At 43.1% G+C, this 20,139-nt stretch overlaps 1 protein-coding gene across 1 annotated transcript in view; it reads right to left on the reverse strand.

The window, feature by feature from the left end:
- PDGFRL (platelet derived growth factor receptor like) overlaps positions 1–20,139 on the reverse strand; it is a 62,565-nt gene that overhangs the window by 33,449 nt on the left and 8,977 nt on the right. Inside the window, exon 2 of the mRNA XM_081808080.1 lies at positions 14,423–14,720. Within this exon, the coding sequence (XP_081664206.1) occupies positions 14,423–14,720 (298 nt within the window). The remainder of the gene's footprint in view (positions 1–14,422; positions 14,721–20,139) is intronic.

Here is a 20,139-nt window from a genome sequence, read left to right on the forward strand (position 1 = left end):
GGTATAAGAGATCTCCTGGTCTTCCCTGTGAACACTTTCTCTATTCCCAATGTCACTGCAAACTGTAATTGACCCACCTTAGAAGTATGTACCCAGTTAGACACATTTTCATATGTGAATCTTAGTACATGTGTACCCCCACATTCCCATGATTATCCAGATCAGATTTGCCCCCACTGATTTCAAGAGATCTCACTAGTCCACCTTTGTGAGGCACTTAGGATGACTTTTTATTTCAGGATAGGAGATTCTCTTCCCATATGCACTAAAAACCTCACTGACCCCTGGCTTAGGAATAAACACAAATGAGAATATGATCAGAAACCTCTCCTTAACTCTTGGAGACACTTCAAATTCCATTTCCAAGACACTAACGGCCCAGCAAAGATCCTTAGATTCTCTGGCCAAAGTTATTCTTGGTGACATAATTATCTTTCAGCTGAGCAATAAGGTGTCTGCGCTATGGCCAATAGCACCTGCAGATCTAGGTTAACACTTCTGGGGAAGCTGAAAGTCATTTACATAAGATCACTGAGCAAGCCACTCGGCTTAAAAGGAGGACTCCTTCTACAGGGGTCTCCTCCCTTTGGTTTGGGTCCTGGGGACCATGACTCCAAAGTGCACTCCAAACTTTGGGAATTATCCTGCTTACAGTTATCATAATAATCTCTCTGGCACGTTGTAGTCTCTCAAAAGCTTTAAATGCATATTTGCAGTCACTAATGACCAAGTAAATGTCTGCTTAAGATTGGAATGACAAAAAAGGAATGAAGAGGATGATTGACTAAAAAACTGTGAGCCTGAAGTCATTACCTGTGAATATCACAGAGATTCAGCAAAAATAGGATCACTGACAGTTTTGAGAACTACAACGTGGTAGCTGAGAGTGGTGCTAATGCCTTCAATCTTTACCCTGTCTCTCAGGCTGAGTTTGATCAAAAGAGGGAATTGTTAAAAAGAAACAATAGGCTCAAAATGGAGTCACTTATGTTAAGTCCCATCAAGACTTAAGACCTAACCTAACTGCAGTTTCAGTCTCTTCTTGGAGTGGAATTTTAAACCAATGAATCTAGAATTTCCTGATGGGCCCTACTGAGGTCATCTGTATAAGACCTCCTGCCATCCCCACTGAGGGAAGGTGACCTTGCCAGAAAAATCCTTTCTTTTCTTTTGCTAATAATTTCATATCCCATCCCATTTCTGCCTATAAAAGGCTGTCTGCATTTTTGTTCTTTAGGGAGTGGCTGAGAGCATGCATTCAGGAGTCAGATTTCCTTGGTTCAAATCCGGCCTCTACCACTTACTACTGGCTCTGTTAGAGTAGACAGTTAGGCTTTAACAGGATACCTACAGGTCAGCAATGGGAAGTCATGGCCGGCTCTCCAGAAGATCAGAGGCCTTTCCTGGCAGCACTCCACAAGAAGCCAGATCAAACCAGACAGGCCCAAGGTGGCGGATGCCATGACAGGAAACCCTTGACCAAATTAGGAAGAAGTGCAAAACTCTGCTTCCCTGCTCCAATAACTACTCTGGCCCCAGTTAACAACTGTTGATAAAAGCTAGAAACCCAAACCCTGTGGGCACAACTCGTGCTCTCACTCTCTCTCTCTCTCTCGAGCAGTCTCGTATCTTGAAAGTGTACTTTTCACTTTAATAAACTTTCCCTTTTGTGTTATTCATCCACTGTGCTATGTTGCATGTCTGTCTTGGAATTCATCCTTGTGACAAGATCAAGAAAATTTGCCAACTCCTTTGAGTCTGTCTGGGTCGAGTCCCCAAGTCCCAGAATCTCCCCAGTTCACCTGCTAATAGCTCTGTGACCATGAACAAGTTACTTAATCTTACTGTACTCAGTTTCCTCATCTGAGACATGGAGATAATCATAGCCCCTACCTTGTAGGGTTATGAGAATTTAATTAGGAAATGTATGAGATTCTAGAAGGATGTTGGCACAGCCTAAGTGCCCACACATGTCAGGTGCTCTTAGTGCAGCCCCAGCACACACTGATCTAAGCTCCTCACACCCTACACTTAATGCATTTCTCACAGAGTATCTGCAGCATGTAACTTCCAACTTCCTATTATTTCTATTGAAATGATGCCTTCCCAAGCAGAAACCCTGTTTGTCTATATCCCCCATAGCCCTCTGCCTGGCATAATGCTATGCAGATGAGAGTTACAGGTGACTGAGCAGAAGAGAACAGAATTCAGTGAGTGAAACTGAGTTGAAGGTTCTTACTCGTTGGCCCCATATCATCTGCCCCGAATTAAGTACAAGTGCCGAAAGTCATTTTTGAACTAGAAGGGACCTTAGGAATCATCTAATTGGATCCTTCATTTCACAGAGATCAAGGGACTCACCCAAGGTCACACAGCCAGTTAGAGTCAGAGCTGGGAATGGACTCTCTTAGGAACAAAGTCTGGCATGCTTTCCACTGTGCACTGGAAAAGGAAATCTGTGTATTATTTCCAATACATAACCAAATTCTGACCACATGTGTGACTTAGAGGAAGTTTATGGGTGACGGTAGGAGATAAACTTAGCAGATGTGCACTCACCATGTAGAGAAACTCATAGAAATAACAAACCACTGTTGGCATGTAATTCTGACCAGGTCATCTTTTAGACTTGGCAACCATATGATTCTGAGGTATATGGGTTATTTATGTTAATAATTCACATTACTATATTTCTGGCAATTCTAATCATACTAGGTAGAGCAAGCCAGCCCATCAGCACTTCTCTGCGTAGCATGAAAACAAGATCCCCCAGCTCTGCTTAGCTCAATGCTCAAGGCCACATCTTTAGGGAAGAATAGCCCCTGGAAGAGGAGTGGCAGAAGACAATGGAGCCAGCCTCCACCACCCTTGTTAGGAAAACAAGCTGTGGGTTACTAATCTGCGGGCATACAGTCACAGTGAGGGTATTATGGCCGAGTTATAATAGTGAATGCAGAGCCCGTGGGCCAGGCCCCATTCATACCCTGCACAAGGAATTCACAGCAGAGAGAGATCCACCAAATCTCGCATCTTGCTAACATTTTCAAGGTGCCCACTCACACTCATGCCACTTGGACGGTGAATCTGGACAAGCCTGAAGAAACAGACTGCCTTCTTGAGACTAGAGGGGCGTTGGGATTTGGATTCAAGCCTAGTTTACTTTTACTAAAAGCTGCACAAACTTGAAAAACCCCTTAACCTCTGTGGGTGTAGCCCAATCATATATAAAATGTAGGATCCGGGCTGAATCAGTGGTTCCCCAAGCTGATAGCATAGGCTGATCCCTTGGGGAGGTTTTATGCTCTTCTTTCCACATCTCTCCATTTGATCCTCAAGGCCAGTCTCCTGCATTCAAATAATCACTCAACGAATTGATCTGCCTCTCTAGCCCTTGCTGACAGCTACCTTCTCTCCTTCCCATCAGTCCCCGCATACTCACACTTGACTGCAAACTGTCCATAGTTGCTCTGTTCTTATATATGGTATGTATGTCATTTATCCCACTAGTTCAAAAGCTTCTGTGGTCTGGACCACTTCTGTTTGTTTGCTTTGTTTTGTTTTGTTTTTTTCACATATGCCTTCCTGACACAGTGAACTATCTTTACAGATTAGGCTACCGGTAATTCTATCTGGCACGTACTCTGCTCAGCTGAACACCTATTAGTCTCACGCTGTGACACACGTGCCCTTTGTCACCCCTCCTGCTTTTATACATATGGTTGTGGTCCGCTGTCTTCCCCTGGGATGGCCACCAGCTGGTCACATATCTTCTACCATTTCATGAGCCACCTATGTAAATAAATGTATACGGGCATATTCTCTCATACCAGTTTTGGTTGGTACACAGGGTTCCACATCTTGCTTTGTCCCAGCTACTGTGTCAAGTTCATAAAGAAGAGCAAGGTTCTAATGAGGAAGTGTGACCTTGCACCACCTGACCTCCCCTCTGAGGCAAGTGAGGCATCATGGAACCTGGCTACGAAGAGGTAGGGTGGGGTCGGAATTAAGGCATCAAACTGTAGGATGTGATCTGAAAGGCAGAATCCAGGGCAAAGTCAAAATTAAGCCCCAAAGACCATCTGAACAAAGGGTCTGCACAGTAAAACACCAAGCAAGGGGAGGGGAGAGGATCCCCAGCCCCCAGGGCTGAGTGAACAGTTTGGGAATGTAGGACGGTAAGAGGTGACCGCCGAGGATCTGGGCAGATTCCCGAGGGCTGTGACTTCACACCTGCCCACCTGCAGGCAGTAGCTGTGCCAGAGGATACTGCTGTTAGGGGAGCCAGGCCTGGAACCTGGAGGCAAAGCTCTAACATCTCAGTTTAGCTGGTTTTTATTATGTGCCATTCTATACAGTTATATACCTGTGAACATAAAACGGCCCATTTTATAGTTTATCCTTTATTCCCCTTTTCTTGCTTCCTCTTCTGATATACCTCTCAAAATGGTTTTATTTACATTTTGCATATTTAAATACTTGGCAGAAGATGATCATGCTACGTTAACACCCATTTTCAGTTTTTGCACATTAAATCTCACATCTCACACGTACATACATTTTTTTTTTTTTGTATGTGGTAGGTATACATATTTTTTAAAGCAGGGTTTCATTTGTAAAATACAGGCAATCCCTTAATGTTATCCTATAAACAATGCTCCATTTTGCAACAGAGTCTCCAAAATTATCATCAAAAGTAGTGCTGTGATATTCCTATAGTGTCTTTGATTTGATGCATTAACTCGACTTTACTGTAATCTTACTATATTTTAATACTATGTAACACCTCTGGGATAATCAAACCCGGCCTTATCAGAATGCTCAAGAAATTAAATGTTTTGGTTAACAAAACATTCTTTTTAAATAAGAGCAAGAAACATTTTCCCCAAAACTGTGTAATTCACCTCAACCCATTTCTCCACCTTAATGCCTAGTAGACTGGGGGTAGCTGGATCTTCAGGTACTCAGTCCTGTGAGTCTGATGTCAGTAAGCACACCACAGCATTACAGACATCTAGAGTTGGTACAAGGTTGAGTAAATGTCTACAACAATTTTTAAAAACAAAATTCTTGAAAAACTGGCTGTTTTTCTTCTACAGTCTTCTGAATAAAAATAGCTTATCTTTATTGAGGTGGCTTACTGTGCATGCCAAGCTTTATTTGCATGACCTCATTCTATCCTGACAACACCACAATGCGGCTGGTTCTATTATTGCCCTCCCCACCCACGTCCTGAATGGAACAGAGCTGTGTTTTTCTGCAACCTGAACACTGTCAGAACACCTAGTACACCCAGAGAAGTCTTGTATCCGGCCACCCCCACCAATCCATCTCTGGGGAAATGCTGGAAGGCCAGGCACCGGCGCCATTGAGTCTGGGAAGAGAGAGCTGGACAAGCTTTTTTCCCTTTTTTTCTTTTTCTCTTTTGAGTAGGCTCCATGCCTAGCAGGGAGCCCGGTGTGAGGCTTGAACTCACAACCCTTAGATCAAGCAAGACCTGAGCTGAGATCGAGAACTGGATGTCTAACCAACTGAGCCACCCAGGCGCCCCAGCAATTTACTCTTAATTCAGCTGTTTTCTGCGGTAGAAATCAATTTGAAGGAAAGCATCAGAGTTTGGCTGCAATATATGCTTCTATTTCCCACTGCAGACTGGACCCAAACGGCACATCCAGGTAAATCCAAAAGCCAAAGGAGAGCCCCAGAATTTTCATGAAACCTCATCATTTGTTCTGCTCAGAAAACAAAGCAAAAGGAGCTTTGAAGTGAGTTTGAATTAAAAAGAAACCTGCACAACCATATGAAGGTACTTACTGCCTCTGAACTGTACACATCAAAATGGTCAATATAATTGTAACGGTCAATTTTGTGTTACATTTATTTGAATAACATAAATCAAAGGAAAAAAAAGACATCTTGCTCAGTACCCTAGAATATTACTCACAATATTTACCAAAATCTGTGCAGATTCCTTCTCGACAGTGGGATTCTGCTGTTTATGAACACTTCTAAACATCCTTCTCTTTTTCTTTTAAAATGTCCTCCAGACCACACTCCTTTGAGACGCCGTAAAGGATTAGATTGGCCTGGCGCCAGCAGTCTGCTTGGGCTGCTCTCCTGTTGTGCTGTCTGTGGGTGGAGTGAGCTGTTGCCCACTGTGGTGGAGGGAGAACCCAGATGCCCTCCCTTCTTTCTGGAAGCTATTTATTGTTATCAGAGGCACCAGCCATCAAAGAGATCTCCTGTGCCCCACCCACTCCTCCCAACTTGAAGTTCTTGACTGGAAAATGCTAACATCCGACCAGACACACAGAAACATCCTGAAAGACAATGCCTGGGCCCTGATTTTCTAGGGAGGAGAGCCAGGGTTTCCTTATGACCACATCAGCCCTGCTTGTTTTTAAGGCTCTGACAGTGCTAACAAGCTAGCTTAAATCTACAGCGTCTGCTTGTTCTTACCCAACACTGACTTATATTTAAGCCATCATCTAGGCCACCTACCCTAAGTTTCTTATTTTCTTCCCTGGCTCAGCACTGTGCCAAGATTCCCCTGCTCTAAACTCTGAACGTGTATTATGAGAGGTATAAAATGTTTCCAGAAAAGATGGAAATGGGTTATGTTGACTGCCTAGTAGGGGTTGATCAGATGGTCCAGAATATTCCTATATTCATGTTTTTTTATAGTATCAACAGAAAAAAAAAAGCATTTTTTTTTTTTTAATTTGCAAAGAAAGCTTAGGTACAGAATATATCTGTAGACCCCAGTTTGTGGAAAATGGGTGTGAGGTGCATGGAGGGAAAGTGGGTGTACCTGACACTGGGAAGTGCTGTTGTCTTTCTCCTAAAGGCAGTGAGGAGTAATACCCCTCACAGTGTGGTGTATATATCCCTCTGTACTTTCTATGTGTGTCTGTTTATGAAGGCTTTAAGTCAACAGCTCATAATACCCTTACATTTCCCACTAACTTCCTCAGCATAACTGACAAGGCTCTATGCAGGCTGCCTCCTGCTTACCCTCCAGCATCATCTCTCCGTGCTCACCTCCTTTCTGCTCCACTACCTCGGGCTACCCCATCTTCTCCCACCACTCTCAATGTTCCTGGTGCTATGCTCTCTCAGCTCCAGGCAATGCCTTATGCTGTTCTCTCCTTCTGGAGCTTTCTTATATTCTTCTTCTATCCCCTTCTTGACCTGGTTAACTCTTATCCTTCAGGTATTAGCTTGAGTTTTCTCCTCTCTGACCCTGTGCATCTGCTAACAAGGCATTCACACAACTATATATTAAAATTGCTTATTTAATAGTGTATTTCCTTATAATTAAAAGCTCTACGGATATAGACGTTGTGTCTATCTTGGGCACCATTGTAGCTCCAGCATATACCTAGCATTGGACCTTGAATATCATAAATGCTTAATAACAACAACAACAACAACAATAATTGTTGGAAAAGAAGAAAAAAAAATTAAGGGAGGGTGGCAGTGGGAAGACGGACAGTCAAAAAGCAGGTGAGCAGGAGGGGGGCAGGCAGAGGAGTCAGGAAACAGAACAGTCAATAAATGATACCAAATACAGTCAGAAAAATATCCTTGCTGTTTCCAATCTCAAAAGAGAGTGGAGATCTATGTGATCTGGGATGCACTGAATCTGGAATTAAAATGTGAGTCAATTTCAGCACCTAAAAATACAGAATCTTCACATTACTATTAGCCTCTAAAGCACCACCTAAACTGTTCAAGTGCCCAGTGCGCTGGGAAGACTCAGCAGGACTCAGCACTACCCATTAATTTATCCTGGTGTGGGCACATGAGCTTACCAATGCCCACCCTTTTTTTATTTGTTAGGAAACTGAATTCTAGATTGCTTAAAATAGAACTTGAAACTGTGACCACTGAGTAGCCTAAAAGAATGAAAGAACCATCAGCACAAATGTGCCATCATTTTTCCTAACCGGTCTTCCTTTGAAATGTTTCTTTTACTGGTGAAAGGAAGAGAAGTGTAACGCAGCTGAAACCTGCCATCTAGTGGGCCTTCTAATGACATGGATTCGCTGATGTGAAGGGAGCGAGCATCACAGAACAGGAGGCCTGGAAGAGGCCCACAAACACACCTCATCTCAGGTCATCCTTGGGGGTGGTCAACATCCACCTTTGAGGATGAGGGGTCGTTTATGGCCTTCTGACAGAGCTCTTCTTTCCAAGTAGCCCAAGGTAATGTTTTCACATTCTGATATCCAAAAGGTTAACAGAAATCAATGTGAAATTTCAATCACTTTCAATTCAAAGCTATCCTAGCAAGAAATCAGTGCCCCCTTTGGAAAAGCATATAAGTTTTATTAGTTTTATTTCTGTTTTGAGCCTTAATTTTAGAAATCAGATTTATAAGTCAAGTACCCAAAAAACTAAAAAAAAAAAAAAAAGAGAGAGAGAGAGATGGAGGAGGAGGAGGAAGTGGAGGAGGAGGAGGAGAAGAAGAAGAAGTAGTAGTAGTTGTGGTCGTCATCAACAACAAATCTATCTTCCCTGAAGCTACTACCTCTGTGAGGCCAAGAGTGGTCTTTGGTCTAAATGTGTCCCATAAGACATAGCTCAGGGCACTTGTGCAGAACAGTAGCTCCATGTCGGGAACCAGAAGGCCCGGGGTTTAAGGCTCACGCTGCTGTTCACCCATTGTCACTCAGGACCAGCCATCTACCTCCCACGATTCTCAGTTTCCTCATTTGTTAAAAAGAGGCACTTACGCATAACAACTACTAAGGTCCCTTTGATCTCTCAAGTTCCATGAACTTGTTCCAGAGTTAACAGGTCTCATGACCCCAGGGGCCTGATTTTCGACCCACTCTATGCTCAGCGCCCAGCACCATACTTGCACTGAGATACTGATGGAGGGCCTGAGTATACTAGTGAATAAGCAGATGCCACTTCCGCCAAGCTGACAGCCGAGTGAGGGACACAAACATAAAACAGCAATTGCACCATTGGTGATGAGGGCTTCAGTGAGGGTGTGTAACTGGGCCTAGCGGAGGGCGGGGCTGAAAGGACGGGACGGGCCTGGGTCTGAAGACTGGTGAGCAGCTTTTCCAGTATATGCCTTACAAGCAAGAAAACTCAAATGGGCAAAGGCCCAGGCAAGAAGGAGACTGGCCCATCTGGGCATCAGAAAGAGTCCCCAGAGCCTGGGTTGTGAACAAGAGAGTGAAGTGAAATGAAACAGGAAGGAAAGGCAGAGGCCACATTATGCATGGCCTTGTGGGCCATATCAGGAGTTGCAAATTAATTCTAAGAGCAACAGAATTGCTCTATCAAAGGGCTTGAAGCAGAAAAGTGACAGGACCAGATGTGCTTTTGTGAAAGATCTGACTGCTGTGTAGAAGATGAGGTCAGGTTCAAGATTGGATGCAGAAAAGTTAGTTACAAGATTACACTGTAGTCCATGTAAGAGACAAGGGTCATTGCTGCCATCGTGGAAAGAAGGAAGATGCAAGAAATCACTGAATAGCATCATTTGGGCATCCAGTAGTAGTTGATTGGATGTGAAAGTAAAAGCAAAACATCCAAGATGATTCCAGGCTTTTGGTTAAGGGCAACTGGGTAGAATTAGTGCCATTCGCTGAACTGAAGGACACAGGAGGATGATCAGGTGTGGAGAAGACTTATGAGCTCAGTTTCAGATAGTTCAGTTCAGAGAAAGTCTCAGGCAGTTGAGCAGGCTGCTGGAGAGTCAGATCTGGAGCTCAACGGAAACATTTAGGTCTGCCATATGATCAGTGGAGGGCATTTGGCAGCATCTAATGAGAAGAGAAGACACAGAACCAACATTTAATGTCTGGAAAAGTGGACGATGAAGAGCTGGTGAAGCAAACTTCAAGGAGGGGCCCATGAGGCAGGAGGAAAACTGGCAGAAAATGATGCTGTGGAAGCCAAGAGCAGAGCGTTCCCTTCTGTTGAATAGACCTGGTGGGGCAAGTCACATGGGGATTGAAAAGAAAACTCTGTATTTAATGACCTTGACCTTGGTGATTAAATGCATGCAGGAGTCAGGTGGTCTAGGTGGAGGGTGATAGGAGAGGGCAATGGAGACGATGAGGGTAGAGAGAGACTCTTCCAAGGGGCCTGGTTCTGAAAGTGAGAGAGGAAGGTGGCTGGAGGACACACAGGGGCTAAGGTGGGATTTCGTAATATGGAGAAGGCTTATGGAAGGGATCCCGTTGAGAAGGGGAGGTTGAAGATGCCAAACAGGGAGGCAATAACTGATATCTCAAGGCTCCCGAGAAAGCACAGAAGAGTGAGATCCAGGACACAGGCAGAGTTTGACCTTAGTCAGGAGGAGGAACCCTTCCTCCACTATAACTGTCAGAGTAGGGAAGGAAGGGATGTGATAAGATGAAGTCGAGGCAATCCAAAGGCTCCAATTTCTCAATAAATTAGGTGAGAATTTCTTTAGCTCAAAGGAGAGAGATGGAAAAGATCAGAGGTTTAGGAAGAGAGAAAAAGTGAGCTCTCTAGAGAAACCTATCTAGCATTCCCAGACACAAGTGAAGTGACCACTGTCTAATAGCTCCCATCCAGCCAGCTGCATGCTCTTCTCCACCAGTGTTCAGTGACCAAGTGTGGGCAAGAAGAAGTGGGTGAACAGGTTCATCTGGGCCGGAAATTTCCAAGAAGGAATAAAGGAAAAACAGAGGACAACATAACTTACTTAGGATGGATTCAAGAGGTTGGTAGAAACAACAGACCCTAGAGTCTAATGAGCATAGGAGGGGACAAGATGGATAAAGAGGGAGAAGTTCCTGGGGATGGGGGTGGGCGTGCAGCTGACAAAATGGCTCCATAAGGTGAAGCAAGAATAGGCTCTGAGACAGTGGGGATGGATCCAAGGTGGCACAGCACCTTAGATATAAAACATATTCACATTTTGTTATCACTCTCCCCCCCATAGTCACAGTGCACATGTCTGCACTAAGTGTATTTATCTTTGCATGTTGAGTGAACAAATGCATGCCCAGGAACTGGCTTCTGAAATGATCACTCAACCCCTAGGGAAACCAAAAACTGTTTCCCGAGTTTTGGTGTGTGTCGGGCACTCTTCAAGGTGCTGGGAATCTGATGATGAACCAAACAAACATGGTTCTTGCCCACAGTGGCTTACATTTTCATGGGGGAAGATGGGCATAGGCCCCAGATTACAAAGAATTGATCAATTAAATGAGAAAGGAAAGAGGTGTACCGTATTTTCTGGATCTTCTATATTACAACATTCTCTGATTGGAGTCTCGATCAGAATTAACTGCCCCAAAAGATCACCTGATGATCATGCTTGAGAAATGTACACTGCTTAGTAATGATTAGTTGCAATTTATTGAACATTTGCCATGGGCCAGGCAGCACTTACATTAGATAATATAATCTCCATATTCCAGATGAGGAAAGTGGGTTCTAAGCAAATTGCTGATCAAAGATCACTTTGCTGGCTAGTGGTAAAGGCAGGATTCAAATCTAACTATGCCTCTGCCTGACCTCTCTGTTCCCTAACCCATTCCCTCTTCTGGTCAGAATTTTGATGGACAAATGTGGTAGCATTGTGAACTTTGTTCCAGAAAGCTACCAAAATTGCTTAAAATGACCAGGCTTTGTTGGAAGCACACCTGGGGAACTTCCAAACCCAAAGCTGTCAGAACACTAGTAAGAACTCATTCCACAGCAAAAAGAACACAAGATGAATACTTCTCCTCTATCCAAAGGTACCACATTCTGGGAAAGATGTCAAGAGTCAATATGTTGAATCTCTGGTGTCAAATAAATCGTGATTTTTTTTTTTTAATTTATTTGACAGAGAGAGAGAGAGAGATAGCGAGAGCAGGAACACAAGCAGGGGGAGTGGGGAGAGGGAGAAGCAGGCTTCCCGCTGAGCAGGGAGCCCGATGCGGGGCTCGATCCCAGGACGCTGGGATCCTGACCTGAGCCGAAGGCAGCCGCTTAATGACTGAGCCAGCCAGGCGCCCCAATAAATCGTGACTTTGTTGTTGTTTGAAATAGAGTTATGACTAGATGTTTTTCACATTTTTCACATTTTTTGGTAAAGTCCTTGGGGGCCCACATCTGTCTTTACTTTCTTAAAAAGCCCTGACTCTGCTTTGAATACAATTTAATGTTACAAAGTCAAAATTGGGGTTTTTAGCTCTTAAATATTTCTCTTCAATTCAGATTCATGTTCACTTTACTTTGAGTCCTTAAGATATTTTCAAACATATTGTGGCTAATACAACTTCGAAAATACTTCTAGAAAATATTATATCTTCAAGGGCCAAATCATCTAGCTTTAAAATATTGTAAGTCAAAGATGAACTGTTCAGAATGATTTAAAATAGCTCAATTCTGTTTTTTTGAAAAAGTGTATAAATCTCACTTTAGAAATTAAATCATTTAAAAGGTAGTAAATGGTAGTAAATCTTTCCAGATCTGTCCCAAGCAGGGGATGCACACACATACTTTAATACATACATACAAACACACACACACCACTCTTCATCCAACCCAATATTCCTCAAGGAAAACTCGACACTATTACATCTCCCAAAGCCAGAAGAGTATCTTCAGAATAAAATATGAGTCTTAATACAAGAGGTAGAGAGATGGAGAGATACTACTTGTATATATTTCGATTTATTTATTCTCTAAGGTGTATGTGTGTAAGAAGGGGAAGAAGATTGTCTAGTCATCCAATAGCTAAAGCTAAATGCCAAGGACTCAGTTAAGCCCTGTGAAAAACACAGATTAAAAAAAAGGAGACATAAGCATAAAGAGAGATCAAAAGAGGATGCACCCTGGGATATGGGAAAGCGAACCCCAGGAGGTGGGACCCAGCCTTCCCTGAGAGAGCCACATGCAGGCTGAAGTTAGCCAGGTGAAGAGGGGCCTCGGAGGGAGCAGGGCACATTTGATGATCTTACAGAAGCCCAGGCTAGTGAAAGCAGATACTAATCTAGAGATTAGAGGTGACGCTAGAGAGATTCTGAGTTCAAGGAGGATCTCATCAGCCAGGTGAAAATGTTGGACTTTATCCCCAGTGGAGCCCTACCCGTTAAGTAGGGGAAAGGCATGTTCAGATCCACATTTTTAAGACCTCAGCCCAGTGGCAGTGAGAAGGAGCCCAGGAGGACATCTGGGTGTGGTTACTGTGGATTGGAGGTGAGTGGCCACATTGTGGTTGGACAGGTTCACGGATTAAGAGAATGTGGGGGCATGAGGGGAGTTAGGGCTGGGGGAGGCAAGGGTGCTCCCCAGTTGAGTGTCCCAGCCGCTGAGTACATGCCGGTGTCCTGGAGGGAAGGGAAGATGTGCGGGGGTGCAGTTTGTGTGGAAAATGAACCTGTCAGGAACACACAGAATTTTTGGTGCCTGAGATGCTCATTCTTTCTCCATTCAAGTCATTCCAGACAATATCCTGCATGGATTCCTTTTCCTGAATCATATGAAGAAAAAGCTGGAAAGAATCTTAGAAATCATGTAGTTGGATTCCCTTCATTCTGTGCATGAGAAAATGGAGACCCAGTGATTTCAGCGGACCCCCCTGCAAAGATGCACTGGACCCCCAGCCCCTAAGGCCCCGGGGTCCTCCCAGGACCCACTGAAGTGTGGTCCGTGTTCTTGTTTTTTTTTTTTTTTTAAAGATTTTATTTATTATTTTGAGAGAGAGAGAGAGAATGAGAGAGAGAGAGCATGAGGAGGGGAGGGTCAGAGGGAGAAGCAGACTCCCCGCTGAGCAGGGAGCCTGATGTGGGACCCGACCCCGGGACTCTAGGATCATGACCTGAGCCGAAGGCAGTCGCTTAACCAACTGAGCCACCCAGGTGCCCCCGTGTTCTTGCTTTTTAACACTTTTCCTAAACATCACCTTAACCACTTTTCCTGCGCAAGAAACACAGGCTCCAGAAGGTACTCATTCCAATGTGGCCCTCTCACCAGCTGAGGCTCTGAACATGAACCTCACATACTCAGGAAAGTAAACACAAACCAGAAGCAGTTGAAAAGTTCAAAATCAGTTTAAGTTGGCTTCTCCTCAACGTGCTTATAGGCATCTCCTGTTAGGTCATTTCGGTTTTCAATATGATTACATAAAAAAAATAACAGAAAGCAGTGATTGGGCTCATTATTTTTACGGTATGAATTCTTCAATATCTATGCATCATGGTTTCAATTATTTGTCTTTTGGCTTCCTATAAAATTTCACCATTTTAACCCATGTGGATAGTATTTGCAATAATTTAAAAAAAAAACTGGACAAAGAAATAAAATCTATGGCTTTTGTTCATTGAGCTTTCATTTTTTTATAGGCTATTAGGGTGAAGTGGTGGATGGCAGAAACAATGCAATATTTAACACTAAACCCTTGACCAACGCAAGTAAAAATAAATAAATAAATGCTCACCTGAGGCGAGAGTCCTTAAAGGTGTCAAGATAGGTGGGATAACTCCATTCAATCTTGTTCCCTTTACATCGAAGCTCTAGAGTTTGCCCCGCCGTCAGACTCAGGGTCGCAGCAGGTTTCTGGAAGCGGCCTTTATCCATCATATGTATCATTATAGACTGCGTCTTTGGTGTGACATCAGCTGCATCCCTGTCCTTTATTTTAGGAATTTTGGGTTTCACCTTTTTGTTGGTAGGCTTGATTCTATTCTCTCCCGGCTCCTTTGGACGCTTGTTCTTGGGAGGCTGTTGGTCAGTAACTAGTACAAACGTGAGGAGAGAACAATGCACTCAAGTAGTAATGAACCAGAGGATTCCACACCTAAAACAGGCAAATTTTTGAAACTCTTCTCCTACATGAAAATTATTTTCAGGAATAATCATTATTTTCTTGGTTTATTCCTTAGTTGTAAAACAATAGTCACTGAGAGGGAAGATATTTCAGTTTCAAAGATTTTATTCAAATTCAGCAAAATATTGCACATATGAACTAAAACTCACACTTACCAAACAACAAGACTATTCCTTGTAGTTCACCCTGTCTCGCAATGTCTAAGGGGTCACAGAGAAGGGCAAAGCCCTTCAAAGGCGCTCAAGGCTGTTTCCCATCCTTGCGGTCTTGGGGCTCTCATTGATCATTCTGAATTTACTGTTTAAATGCAGGAATATGTCATCTCCAGGGAATGCAGACACAAAATGAACCATAAGCACACTCAGAAGAGTCCAAACCACTATGAACTCTCTCCTAAATGAGTGTGCACAGTGGAGTCTGTGTGTACCTGGGTGGACAACGTCCATATATAATACAAAGCCTAGGAAGGAGTAAGTCCTAAACCTGTGCTCATTTATTTTTTACTTTTTAGTTTTAGTTTTTAGAGATTTATTTTAGAGAGAGAGCACGTGCATGAGCCGGGGGAGGGGCAGAGGGAGAGGGAGAGAGAGAATCTCAAGCAGACTCCCTGCTGAGTAAGGAACCTGACAGGGGGCTCATCCCACGACCCTGATCATGACCTGAGCCAAAATCCAGTTGGCTACTTAACCAACTGAGCCACCCAGGGGCCCCAAACCTGTGCTCATTTAAAACTTCCACATAAGTTATTAAAAGCTCAACAGAAACTGTAGCAATGGTTTAGAACTTAGCCAACAAAATACTTTGGGGTGAAGATTATTTGATCACCAACACTGTTGATAATTGCTGGCAAAGGGTGATAATAAAAAAGCTGACCTACTTTGAGTCCATTTTATTTCTGTTTTTCCTTTCTCTATAGACAGTTCACCCCTTATTGCCTGCATCCAGGGAGGAGGGCTCTTGTTTCCCTTCCCTTGTTATGCCTCTGGGCTCCAGAAACCTCAAATGTCCCACATGCCTGCACAGCCTTGGACTTGTGTCCACCCAGCAAGGACAAGAAGAAAACCATGCAGTTTCAGTTTGCCCTTCTGCCTGCATGAACTCAAGGGCAACCTCACTATATACCCACAAAATTACCAAATGTCCCAACTTACAGGGTCCTGAGAGTCATTTAGGTAAAATTCTCATGTTATAGGTTTAAAAAATTAAGGAGACCCTGAAAAGTTAAGTTGCACACAGCTGGTTAGGAGCAGAATGTAAGAGTAGAATTGAAGTCTTCTGACTCTTATTCCAAGTGCTTATTTCACTATACATAGATAAATATCCTGTATATATTTTGAATAGATAGCCACACAAAGCTTGGCCAACTGAGGGAATTGCAGAGCCAACTGAGGGAATTGCAGGAAAAGTGATAAATCAGGAGAAAATCTTTTCCTTTTTGATGTATTTATTTATCTAATAATACCCTGGTGTACTTAAGACTTGGGGTGGCCAAAAGTACGAAGACATTGAAATTGGGATCAAGAAATAGAAAAAAGGTAAGAGTTGCAAGCTCTTATACCAGTGGGCCAGGCAGGTGACCAAACAAGGTAAGCCAAGTGGGCCTGGTGAGGCCATGCCCTCCCTAAGGGACAGATCCTCCTGCTTCAGGAGACCCCTGTTTAAGAGAGTACATGCCCACACTTGCTGAATCTGATACCTCAAAGGATGGCAGAAATGCAGATTTCCTGATTTGTAAATATCAGAAACTCAATTTTCAGAAACTTCATGTTTGAATCCCTGAGGTTAGAAGTCAGGTAGTAATTTTCCTTGAAGGGGTGAGAGCCCAGGAGGGTACATGAGGGCAATTTCCAGGAACAGTCTCTCTTGATCTGGGCTAGTTACAGGCGTGTGCACAGTTTGTGAGCATTTCATGGAGCCATACTCTTACGTACTAAAGATTCAGCTGATCTGGACTCAACTGTGTTGATAAACTTGGCTTCCTTTGCATGTTGCCCTTTGCCCTTTGAAACAGGAGCCATTTAGATTCCACTTTTAGTTCAGCTGAGCCCAGACTCTGGAACCAATCCCACTCTGAACCCAGTATCAATCAACATCAACTCCTCAGCATGCTGCCTTCTTTGGGCTTGTATGTCTTGGTGCCTAAGCCCTGTTCTTTTCCATGACTTCAGGGCCAGTTGAGACCCCTCCTTCTTTCCATAGGTCTGAGTCTCTTGTTATTTCCCATCCTTCCTCTACTCTAGCTTCTCTGGGTCATGGGCCCTGCTGAACTTCTTCAGTCCTTCCAGGGAGCAGAGTTGTGTTCTTGAGCACCAGTCTCCAAGGCGAGTCCCCAGTGCCTGCTATTGAACCTGCTGTTTGCCAAGTCTTCCCCTGATCCAGCACATTTGGCTTACTTACCCCCAAAGTTCTAATGACAGAGGAGGGTGGGCAGTGGCACACATGCACATATTTCCCCAGCCTTCTAGAAGGAGAAGCACCGTAACCACTGGGAACATACTGGATCACCATGAGCACGCTAATCCAGCAACATCAACTGTGAACATAAATTTCAGTTTTGCAATAAAGGAAAAATCACAGTACTTTACTTAAGGTAGAAAATTAAAGTGTACCATTAGACATCCATCATCTGTGTCCCACAGGTATTTTGATCACACTGTGCCTATGGGATTCATGGACTTCTGGGTTGAAGTCTAATTTGATGTATTTTCTTTATCATGTAACAGGAATCCAAGCTATCAGAAAGGACCACAACTTTCTGCAAATCCTATGGAATTTAGACAACCAGTGCAACTCACTTGACTTCTAAGCTCTCAGATACTGTGGGACTCTGTTACTCAGGAACATTAGATTACCTAATTATGGATATCATGCATCCAAATGTGGTATTATCCCTGCAAAGTAATCTGACTTGTTCACCAAATAGATATATCAACTGATCTAACTGTATAGTTGGTCCAGCTGCCTGACTGATGGAATTGGTCCATGGTTTGATTAAAAATGACAGCCAGCCTACTGACCCCATAAGGCATCCAGACGGACCTGGGACTGAGTGATTCCCAAATTCCATGTCTAACTTCTTAAAGAATATGACTTTTCTACCTATGTAAATTATTTTTCTATGGTCTAAAAAATCATATTATAGATAAATAAAAGTGAAAGCCCATTACCATTACATTTTTGAGACGATAGCATAGTAGTATATTTTACAGAGAAGTAGGTGGTAAAATTCACAAATCATTAAATGTCATTATTGACTTCAGGTCCTAGCTGTCACTTACTAGCTGTGTGACACTGGGAAGTTATCTATCCTCTCTCTCAGTTTGTTCATCTGTAAATTGAGAATTATATGTTAATAATGACTAACTCATCAATTGTTGTGGGGATTAAATGAGTTAATACGTTTAACATACTGAGAATAGTGTCTGACCCATAGTAAATAAGTGCTAGCTGAGTGCTACTTGCTATTTTGTGGTTGTCTTGTGACAATGTCTCATGGTGATCTCCATGATAAATTTGTAATGGAAACAAAGCAGTTATTCTTCTTCCTAATTTACAGGTGAAATAACTGAGATCACAGATGCCAAGTAGCTCACCCCAGTCACTAAGAAGCTGGCAAAGAAACAGACCCTTGGATGCCAGGTCTAGAGTCTTCTCTGGTTCATGCTATTGTCTTTTGATTCACTTAAAGACATGTTGTAACAGTTTCTTTCCTTCTTTCCTCCTCCCCTCCTCCTCCTCCTCCTCCTCCTCTCCCTCCTCCTCCCCCTTCCTCTCCCTTCTCCTCCCCCTTCCTCTCCTTCTCCTTCTTCTTCCTCTTCTTTTGCACAAACCTCATGCATAGCACCCTTGTCTAAATGGTTTCTTTGTGTGATATGCCCCAGGCTTTGACAAGAATTTCCAAATCAAACAGAACATGATTCCAGGAAGAAGAGTACAAACTTCCTGGAAGGGCTGGTTTTGCTTTTCCAAGGCATACATTAGAATCCCTAAGTGAAGAGACACTGAAAAGCCTGTCTCCAAAATAAATGAATAAATGTTATAAAACAAGAAGTAAGCAGGACAAAGGACTGTAATCCTTCAGTACTAATTGAGGATTGCAATGAAACCTTTAAATAAAGGTGACCTATTGACCTCTCTAATTCTGTAGAATTATGTTGGAGGAGTTAAAAAAGAAAAAAAACAAATTCACTAGCAGAATCGCTGACAGCTGCTCAGAGGAGGACTAGATATGAATATAGTCATTAATATAAAGATCTGTAGCTGTTTGCCTTTTTTTCCCCATGGACAGTTAAGGATAAAGGTCTGACGTGAGGGTCACATGAAAATAACCACACTATAAATTTGCTGAGTAGCTCAGGGCTTCCCCATTGAGTTATATAAACTGATGAACATGCTCTACTCGAATTTTTTGATTCCTCATGAAACACCCCAGAAGAATACATGCACTTCCCCAAGAGTGACGCTGAGAAGGTGGGAAAGCAATGACACTTGGGAGATGAAAATGTAAAGATGAGAGGCTTTCCTTTCCCTACTCGCTTTGAGAACCCCACTCCAAAATATCCTCCTACCATTTCTTAAAGTATCATTTTCTTAAAATAGCAATTTCTAAGAATAAATACTTCTACTCCAGGACAAAGATGTTACTTTGACAGCTCCTGCCCAACTGCACCAGGTCGGTGGTCTCTGCCAGGACCAGTGCACCCCCAAAGTGACTCCCACATGACCAGCCTCACCCAAAAGTATGCCCACAGCAGCTGTGTTCCAGCCACAGCAGGAAGGCACCTGCAGCCCACACGAGGTGACCCTGGAATGTCTGATTCTGGTGACCAAGAAGGATAGCACTTCTGGGCCCCACTGGACACCCTTTACATGGCACCATGTTCTTCAAGACTGGAAGATGTAGCTAATCTACCTAAAACATAGAAACAAACACAGAGAGAGAATGAGGAGGCGGAGGAATATATTCCAAACAAAAGAACAAGACAAAACCTTAGATAGAACTAAACAAAATGGAGATATAAGCAATCTATCTGATAAAGAGGTCAAAGTCATGGTCATAAAGATGCTCATTGGATTCGGAGAAAGAATGAATGAATACAGTGGGAACTTCAAAAAAGAGAAAGAAAATATTAAAAAGAACCAATCAGAGTTGAAGAATACAATAACTGAAATAAAAAATACACTAAAGGGAATCAATAACAGAAATGCAGAAAATGCAGAAAAATGGATCAGTGATCTGGAAGACAGGGTACTGGAAATAACACACAAGATTTAAAAAAATAAGAATAGCTTAAGGAACCTCTAGGACGTTAAACATACTAACATTT

The sequence above is a fragment of the Leptonychotes weddellii genome, chromosome 2, assembly GCF_054177405.1.
Source record: "Leptonychotes weddellii isolate Sample4059 chromosome 2, ASM5417740v2, whole genome shotgun sequence".
NCBI classification, from domain to species: Eukaryota; Metazoa; Chordata; class Mammalia; order Carnivora; family Phocidae; genus Leptonychotes; species Leptonychotes weddellii.